Source organism: Acanthamoeba castellanii, assembly GCF_000313135.1.
Source record: "Acanthamoeba castellanii str. Neff unplaced genomic scaffold scf7180000084770, whole genome shotgun sequence".
Taxonomy (NCBI): Eukaryota; Discosea; order Longamoebia; family Acanthamoebidae; genus Acanthamoeba; species Acanthamoeba castellanii.
In genome coordinates this window covers 16120-25458 of record NW_004457532.1, presented here as the reverse complement: position 1 = coordinate 25458, position 9339 = coordinate 16120, and the positions used below count along the sequence as shown (strand labels likewise).

The window sequence follows — 9339 nt, the reverse complement described above, 5'->3', positions numbered from 1 at the left end:
AGGGCACGTATTCGCAGCTGTACACTACGATGAGCGGGCAGGGCTACAAGCGGGTCAACCTGCTCGCTTCGAGCAGGATTGGGTCGGACAAGGCCAAGGCGCAGGGCAACCGGCTCATGCAGGGGCCTTCCGCCCTCTCCGAGCCCGTGCAGAAGCTGGTCGAGTACCTGTACTCGGAAGCCACCCACAAAATCACCTCTGCCCTGCAAAGGTGAGAAAGCCCCTCCTATCCGTCACCTCTGCAACACCTCGCTCACGCGGCCTTCAATCGGCGTTCTCTCTGTGCGCGTATGGTCGGTGTGTGCGTGTGTGCGTGTGCGCGTGTGCGTGTGCGATTCGATCAGTCCACTCGGGACATTGACTCTGCAGCAGGTCGAAAAGGGCGAGTCCATCCTGATGCAGATCTACCAGACGCTGAAGCACGCCGAAAACAATCCCACCCCCGAGCAGTTGACCGAAATCCGCGCTCTATCCAAGGTAACTTGCATTCACGACTACAGCAAGAGCCGCAGCTCGTCAACAAAAACAGTGTTGTGCTCACTCTCGTTGATTGTTGCGGTGCTGTTCAGGAATTCTACTCGGCGATCCCTCAGAACCAGCAGCCGGCGGTGGACAATTCGGCGGTGCTCGAGGAGAAGCAGGAGCTGGTGCAGCTGCTGAAGGACATGCTCACGGTGGACGAAATCACCGGCGACACGGCCACGGCCGAGGTGGACATGAAGTACCGCGCCCTGCGGTGCCAGATCAACGCCCTCGCGGCCGAGGCCGAGGACTACCAGCAGATCAAGGAGCAGGTGCTCTCCACCCAGATCAAGGGGTCCAAGCTGGAGGTCAAGAACGTCTATACGGTGCGCAGGGAAGTCGAGCGCCAGCTCTTCACCAAACAGATGGACAACCAGGTACTACCACTACTACCACTGCGGCGCAGTTTTGATGGTGAAGCCAATGCTGACCCGGGTTTCTTTTCTGTCGCCGTTGACGCCAACGTGCAGCGGTTGTTGTTCCACGGCTCGCGTATCAGTAACTGGGTGGGTATTCTCAGTCGCGGTGTGCTGCTCCCGCACATCGTCACGCAGTCGGGAGGCACCAGGACCGATGCGGGCATGCTGGGCGCGGGTATCTACTTTGGCGACTGCTCGTCGACCGCCGCCCAGTACACCACGCCCGGCCAGCAGGGCACCCGCATGATGCTCGTCTGTAACGTTGCGCTCGGCAAGGTAACCCTCGCCACCCGACCTGCTGCAAACTTAGTGATGGCTCACGCAACTACTCTGCGCAGAGTGCCGACATCACGAAGATCGACACAACGATCACGGAGCCGCCCAAGGGCTACGACAGCGTGCACGGCGTGCGCTCAACCGAGAGTCAGCAAACAGACTTTGTGGACGACGAGTACGTGGTCTACCGGACGGCGCAGCAGCACATGTCGTACCTGGTCGAGTTTGCCCAGCAGGAGGACCGCAAGCAGCCCGCGCCTCGCCAGTCGCTGTCCAGCCACAAGCCAGTGGTCCTGCAGGCGAGCCTCATCGTGCCTGCCGAGGAGTTTGACGTGGTCGCTCCACCCAGCGAACCACAGCCCTCCGAAGAGGAGAACAAGGGCGACGAGCAGGCCGGCTTGATGTCCAAGGGTATGCGACATCGCTGACATTCCATCGCTGGAATGTCACTTGGAATGTTGTTGGTATGTGAGTCTCACGGGTGCGCTGCATGCGCTTCACTTCGACAACAGGAGGAGAAGCTGTGCCTCTCAAGTCGGTTCACGTGCGGGCCACCCTGCTTGACATGGTGGCGAAGGTCGTTGTCATGCAGCACTACCACAACTCGAGCCAGGTGCCGATCGAAGCCAAGTACGTGTGTCCGCTCGACGAGATGGCCGCCGTGTGCGGGTTCGAGGCCTTCATCAACGGCAAGCACATCATCGGCGAGGTTAAGGAGAAGGAGAAGGCCCACAAGGAGTACAAGGAGGCCGTCGCGGCCGGCCACGGCGCCTATCTCATGGACGAAGAAAAACCCGACGTCTTCACCGTCAGCGTCGGCAACCTGGTACCACGCACGACACGCACGACACGCACACCACACAGCCATAATACTTACCTTTTTCTTTTCGTCGGCAGCCGCCCAACTCGTCGGTGTTGATCAAGATCACGTACGTCACGGAGCTGAGCGTCGAGGGTCCCAACATCGCGTTCGTGCTGCCGGCCAGCGTGTCGCCGCCCCAGCGGGACAAGGCCCTGAAGGACGTCACTCAGACCGTGACCAAGACCGTCAACGTCGAGGGCGACGCCACGGGCGGGCTGCCGCTCGACCTGCAGGTGTCGATCGACATGCCCTACCCCATCGTGCGACTCAAGAGCTCGTCCCACCCGGGTATGCTGCTTATCAAGCAGACCCAGACCAAGGCCACCGTCCAGCTCAAGCCCGGCACGTCGCTCGAGGGTCGCCCCTTCACCCTGCTCGTCGGCCTGGAGAAGCCCTACGAGCCCCGCATGTGGGTATGCAGATGCCTCTGTAGCGTCATGCGTGTCGTGCGCTGAAAGTTGAGCACTCAATGGTACCACCATTCTGCGCAACTTCAGGTCGAGGAAAACGGAGAGAATGGAAGGTATGCAGCGATGGTTGCCTTCTATCCCGACTTCCAGTACGAGGGCGAAGGTATGTTGGCGTGTGAATTGAGCCATCATCATTACTCTTCTGTGATCTCGACTGACTCACCATATGGTCGGCGTGGGTGTGGTTTTAACAGCTCCCGATGACCACGAGTTCATCTTCCTGGTCGATCGGTCGTCGTCGATGAAGGGGGAACCCTTCGACGACATGAAGCGCACCCTCCTGGCCTGTCTCGAACGACTGGCCAACGTGGATGCGACCTTCAACATCATTTCGTTCGGCTCCACGTACGAGCGCCTGTTTGTCGACAGCCAGTCGACGGCCGATCCGTCGGCCCTGGCGACGGCCAAGAACTACGTCGATAAGATGCGCCCCAACTTTGGCGGCACGGAGTTGTGGCAGCCCCTGCGCTCGCTCTTCCTGATGGCCCACGAGGAGCGCACCCCGCGCAACGTCTTCATCTTTTCCGACGGTCACCCCACCAACCAGGAGTCGCTGGTCGAGCTCATCAAGCAGAATGCCGCCCACACGCGCGTGTTCTCCTTTGGGTTTGGCAGCAATTGCTCGCGCCACATGGTCCGCTCGCTGGCCCGCGTGGGCGGCGGCGTGGCCGAGTTCATGCCCGCCAACAAGCTGCCCACCCGCTCCAAGATTGAGCGCCAGTTCCGTCGCGCGCTGCAGCCTGGTACACCGACCCTGCTCTTGCCTGGTAATGTGGTAATCTTTTACTGATGTGTCGCCCCGCAGCGCTGTCGGAGATCAATGTCGATTGGCACATCTCGGACCGAGGCTCGGTCTCGGCGGCACCGGCGCAGCTCACTTCGCTCTTCTACGGCGAACGACAGATCGTGTACGGCTTCGTCGACTACTGCACTGCGGCCACCCTCAAGGTATGCGCCGCTTTACTATGATACAGCGGATGCAGTGCGGATGCTGAGCTCTTATCTTGCATGTGCGTGCGTACAGGCCAAGAACGGCGATATGGAGGTCAGCAACCTGGTCAGCACGCACGAATTGAGCATCACCCGAGGCTCGATCGTCCACACCCTCACCGCCAGGGCGATGATCCGCGATTGGTAACCAACTTTTTTGCCCTGTCGTTCAAGCGCGTGCGCAATGATCTGACATTTACTCGCTCATGCTAACATTAATGCACATACAAATCACAGGGAGGACGGCAACTACGACAAGGACGCCCTCATCCACGAGATCATCAAGCGCAAGAGGAAGGAGGAGATCATCAAGCTCTCCACCCAGTATTCTCTCGTCACACAGTTCACCTCCTTCGGTACCCAACTCGACTCTTCGTGCTTCGTACTTTCTTCGTTTTCGGTCTTTTTGTCTCATTCGTTCTTTTGTCGCCCCCTCGAACGAACAGTGGCGATCGAGAAGAGGGAGGCCGGCGAACAGAAGGTGGAGGGTCCATCCATCGAAGAGCTGGTCCAGAAGGAGACCGTGGACTCGCTGCCCTATGTCGGCTGGCAGGAGGAGAAGAAGGAGGCGCCCGTTGTTCAGTTCAAGACGCGCAAGGAGTGCCTCGAAAACGCCAAGGCCGCCCAAGCCACGCAGAACTTCGACGGTACGCCGCTGTCGTTGCTGTACTCCCCGCGCCGCGGGGGTCGAGTTAACCAACTGACAATCGTGAGTTTATTGGTTGGTTGGTGGGCGAGTGCAGAGCTGACGCAGGCGGTGCGCGCCATTGCCAACATGAACGTCGAAATGACCGAGGAAGAGGGTCAGCTCTTCTCCGAAGCCTACACCCACAAGGTACTTTCTTTGGTGACGCTGGAGCAGGATGCCCATGTCGTAGACCACGCACCACACTGGTGCTGACGTGGCAAGCGCGTGTGTGTTCGGTGAACAGATTGCGCCGCAGCTCGACCAGTTGCGCGAGGTGCGTGCAGCCGAGGAATCCGACAAGGCGAACGGTGTGTGGGCCAAGCTGGCGCAACACAAGAAGCTGCGCACTCAGCTGGAGAAGGACCTGGGCCAGGTGGCCCAGGAGGCGCTCGACACCGTGGAGAAGCACGTCCTGCCGCACGCCACCACCGACCACGCCAAGCGCCTCTTCGAGACCCTGCGCGGCGAATACCTGCTCACCCTCGCCGAACTCGCCAGCGGACTCAAGCGGAAGCAGCTGGGTACGCTATTCCCGCAACGCACCACGACACGCACGAAACCCCCGAAACGCATGAAACACACAGTCTTGGTAACGCATGCGATCACAGGCGAGAAGGCGCTGCAGAGCCTTGCTGCTGCGGCCCAACTAGTACACAAGGAGGCCCTTGCTCCGTCGGATCCCGTGCGCGTGCGCTTGGCCGTCAAGCAGGCCGTCCTTCACGCACACGTGCGTCTCCTCCCATCCCTCACATTCCTCACATTCCCTGCGTTGCTCACATTCCCATGTGGTGTACAGATTCTGGAGGACGATGCCCAGGCGCGTATGCTCATCGGCGCCCTTCCGCGAGGCGTGCTGCGCAGCGGCGATCCGGCGACGGCGGCCTACGAGGCCGAGCTCACCAGGCTCGGCCTCGCCTGGGCCATCGCCCCGCTGTCGTCCGATGACTCTGATGAGTCTTGTGGCAGCTCCGGCTCCAGCTCCGGCTCGGACTACGACTCTGACTACTGCTACGACGAGTTCGATGAGAAGGCGGAAGAGGCCGAGGGCGGCTGGTGCGATGACGACTACGCGCTGGAACAGATCGAGGCATCGCTCGACGTCTGCAATGAGATCAGCATGGCCCTCTCCCAGGTGCGCGCTTGATCGCCCTCTCCATCTCCCTCCCGTGTCGCTCATGCGTGGCTTCAAATACTCACTCACTCACACCCCTTCGTTGACAACGCTCCGTTCGACAGTCCTACTCGATGCTGGAAGACGCTGAACTGGAGAAGGAGCTGCTCCTGCTGCAGATGGAGGAGGAAAGTTGCGTCATGGAGGAGGAGGAGGAGAAGCAGAAGCGGGAGGCGGTGCCGGTCTCGCAGAGCTTCATCTACGCCAAGAAGGACAAGAAGGAGGACAAGTGTTTGGCCTCGCGCTTCACCACGCCAACGAATAAGGCCAGGTACGAGCCGCCGGCGTCGCCCAAGGGCGCTGCGGCGCCGGCGCTGATGGAGTTTTCCGATTTCGACCTGCTGGGAGGCCTGGCAGCTGCGTCGGCGCCGTCGTCGTCTTCGTCGTCCCTGTCACTGGGGGCCATGGACAAGAAGGAGAAGGAGAGGGAGAGGGACTCGCCGGCCCGCGCGAGAAGGTCGAGCGCGAGAGGAAGCCGATCGAGGCCATGGCGGAGCGGAGAGGCTTCGCCGGCGCCAAGACATCTTCGCTCGCGAAGCCCGAACCCGCCAAGAAGGCGTTCGATTCTGCCGACGTACGTGTGCCTCCCACCTTTTTCTAAGAGTGTGCGTGTGCAGCTTGTGCGTGTGGCATGTGCAGTAGTGCGTGTGCGTGTGCGTGTGCGGCATGGCTGACAAGTGCGCTGGTGCAGTGGCACTTGGGAACCATCACGAACTCGGTGTCACTCGCCAAAACCGCGGCGGCGGCGGCGGCGGCTGCGCCCGCGCCCGCGCCGCGCAGCAAGTTGGTCAAGGAGGAGAAGAAGGAGGAAGCCGAGGAAGAGGAGGAAGACGAGAGCGTGGGCTTCGGTCTGTTCGGCGGCGAGAGCGACGACGCGCCCTCTGTCACCAGCTTCTCCATGCCGAAGAACGACATCAAGAAGAAGAAGAAAAAGAGCGAGAAGACCGAGTACAAGCGCAGCGAGTCCAAGAACAGATCGGCCTACGCGTACCAGCCGGCGGCCGAAGCGGCCGATCCTTTCGCAGCGCTCGAGGCCTACACGGCGACGACGACTTCGAGGGCGACGGCGTCAGTACCGGAGATGGATATGGCCACTTCCTTCTTCGGCGCGTCGATGCCCTCTGCCAGCTCGTCGTCGTCGTCGTCGTCGGCCTTCAACTTCAGCAACGCGCGCATGCCCTCTGTCCGCGCGCCGTCCAGGCCAATCACCGCGCCGGCGGGACCTCCGCCTCCAAGCCCCTTCCACGCCTCGCCTCCTCCGCCGCCGCAGAGCAGCGTCCCGCCTCCGAGCCCGGGCTACGCCTACGGCCCCCCTCCCCCGCAGCCCGCGGCGATGGCGGCACCGATGGCGCCCGAGCCCATGGCTACGGGCTTCCGCTACGCCGCCGTGCCCCTGTCGAGGAAGAGCAGAACTCCGCAGGCCTTCAAGGCCGCCGACTCCAAGCCGCCGCAGGCGCAGCAGCAGCAGCAGCAGGTGCTGTCGAGCCGTATGGACGAGCAGGAGCGAGCGGCGCCCAGGAGCTCGATGCTGGACAGCATCCGCGGCGGTTTTGCGCTGAAGAAGGTTGCGACCTCCTCGGCCGCCGCCGCGCAGCCACAGGTCGAATCCGCCCAGCTGCTCGCGTCCGTGCTCAGCCGACGCATGGCGATCATGGACAACGACGACGACGACGACGACGAAGAAGACAGCTGGTCCGATGGTACTTTGCCTTCTTCCTTCGTTCACTCCTCCATGATTGGCATCGCCGCTGTGCACTATGGCCTGACTCTTCTTCACACTTGCGTGACGCCAACTTTTCCGCAGACGAGCATGCGGCCCCGGCACCGGTCGTGCCCAGCAGGGAAGAGGCCAGCAGCGGCGGAGGCGGCGGCGGCGGTCAGCTCTTCATCAAGACGCTGACCGGCAAGACGATCACCATCGAAATGGACCCCAGTGACAGCATCGACACCATCAAGCAGCGCATCCAGGACAAGGAGGGTGCGTGCGTGCCGTGCCTTTTCTGAACTTCCTTTGCGCTAGTAACTGACACGACACGACACGACACACACGACACGCACACTACACACACACGACACACACAAAAGGCATTCCTCCCGATCAGATGAGGATGATCTTCGCCGGCAAGCAGCTGGAGGACGGTCGCACAGTGGGCGACTTCAACATCCAGAAGGAGTCCACCCTCCACCTCGTGCTCAGGCTGCGCGGTAATGACATGACCACCCCCTGCATTTCTGCCCGCACCTCTTCTCTTTCGCTCTTTTCTCTTTCGCTTTTTTGTACCCTCCCTTGCGGTGCTGGCACTGACATGTGTGCGCTGTGGTGGTAACGTGTGACAGGTCCTCAGGTCTCGGAGCCGCGCAAGTGGGCTGAGATCCTCGATTTGCAGAAGGCCAGCCAGACCAGCCTCAAGCCCGGCGTCGCCTGGGAGCTCACGAGCCAGTTGGCCGACATCCTTGGTTCGCCTAGCCTCCTCCCTCGCACACTCACATTCATACTGCGCCTCTGCTCGAAGTTGCGCTAATCAACGACACACACACGACACACGACACACACAGGTGTGTCGCTGGAGAGCATCCAGGACAAGCTGGCGATGACGGGCGCGCGCTCGCTGGGCCTGGAGACCTACGCGCTGCTCGAGGCGCTCTTCGCCACCGCGCTCGCGCTCGCCTACCTCGACCTCGCTGAGTCGCAGAGCAACAGCCAATGGTACGCGCTGCTCCGCCATTCTATTGACGCTGATTCGCTGACGCTCGCACGACGAATCATCAATCAATCAATCAATCAATCTATCAATCCAATAGGGATCACGGCAAGGTGGGCGAGGCCCGCGCGTGGCTCGCGCAGCAGGAGCAGAAGAACGCCGGCCTGCTCGCGATGCTCGAGCTGCGCGGCGGCGTCATGTGGCACGCGCGCAACTTCCTCATCACCAACTCCACCGTCCCGATCATCACCATGCGTGGCCCGGAGCCCGAGCCCACCGCCGGCCCCGTGTTCGGCGAGGATGACGACACGGCCTCGCCGTTCCTTCCCACCATCGCCGTCCCGCCCAACCCCTACGGCTTCTAATTGGCCTTTATTTTGGCCTGGTACAACATTCATTAAATAATCTGGATTGTGCGGTTTGATTTATACGGGCAAAGAAGGAATTTAAAACGTTCATTGGGTAAGGACACTAACTCGGGTTCCCAGGATTTTTCCCAGGTGCGCGGAGCCAGAAGAAGGCTTAAAACCAGAAGTTGAGGGAGAAGGAGGTGGTGAGGGACCGGACGTAGTGCCAGCAGTTCTGGGGGATGAAGAGCATCTCGCCCGGCCCGAGGATGGTCTCGGTGTAGACCGCCTCGCGCAGCAGCGGATACCGCGACCAGTCCGGCGACTCGATGTTCACCACCGCGCTAAAGTTGCCTTGAGCCTTCGCGCTCTGGGCCGAGATCGCCATCATCTCCCCCTTCTCCTCTTCATTACCATGACCATCGTCGTCATCACCATCGTTCTTCTCCTTCCCCTTCTTTTCGTCGGGCTTGGTGGTTGTGTCGTCGGTGGAATCCGATGCAGCGGCGTCGCGGTAGAGGAAGGGCGTCTGGCTCGGGTCGTAGAGGCGCACGTACTTGTAGCCGGCCACCTGGGTCAGCAGGTTGTCGTAGCTGTCGAAGTGGAGCGAGGTGACCGTGCCCGAGGTGCCCAGCCAGGTGTTGATGTTGGACAGCTCGCCCAGCGCGCAGTACTGCGGCGGCGCAAAGTCCTCCTGCAGCGCCGGCAGCTGCTCGATCAGCGCGTGCTGCGCCAGGTACCCGATTCGATCGAACGGCAGACCCTCATCGCCGTCGGCGCTGCGGTGGTGGTCGTGCCGGCTGCTGGGGAGGAGGTAGGAGTGGATGAACTCGGACAGGGTGAGCGCGCGCTCCTTCCACACCGGCGCCTGGGCCTCCGCGCGCTCGGCGTC

At 61.5% G+C, this 9339-nt stretch overlaps 2 protein-coding genes across 2 annotated transcripts in view; one reads left to right on the top strand and one right to left on the bottom strand.

Moving 5' to 3' along the window:
* Positions 1-29: 29 nt before the first annotated feature.
* Positions 30-8465, top strand: ACA1_262210 (ubiquitin domain containing protein; the record flags this gene model as incomplete). The annotated part of the gene is given in 25 exon segments (XM_004341220.1): positions 30-211; positions 345-477; positions 570-899; positions 993-1217; positions 1280-1628; positions 1730-2043; positions 2115-2492; positions 2577-2652; positions 2744-3292; positions 3355-3497; positions 3574-3683; positions 3777-3895; positions 3986-4186; positions 4283-4374; positions 4472-4748; positions 4836-4954; positions 5024-5359; positions 5464-5855; positions 5870-5972; positions 6090-7098; positions 7203-7376; positions 7484-7603; positions 7736-7855; positions 7955-8105; positions 8201-8465. The coding sequence occupies 25 exon segments, from the start codon at positions 30-32 to the stop codon at positions 8463-8465; spliced, it is 6267 nt and encodes a 2088-aa protein (XP_004341268.1).
* Positions 8466-8622: 157 nt separating this feature from the next.
* Positions 8623-9339, bottom strand: part of ACA1_262100 (jumonji domain containing 5, putative) — a gene marked incomplete at both ends in the record, with an annotated part of 2721 nt that continues 2004 nt past the window's right edge. The window contains one exon of the mRNA XM_004341219.1: positions 8623-9315. Within this exon, the coding sequence (XP_004341267.1) occupies positions 8623-9315 (693 nt within the window). The remainder of the gene's footprint in view (positions 9316-9339) is intronic.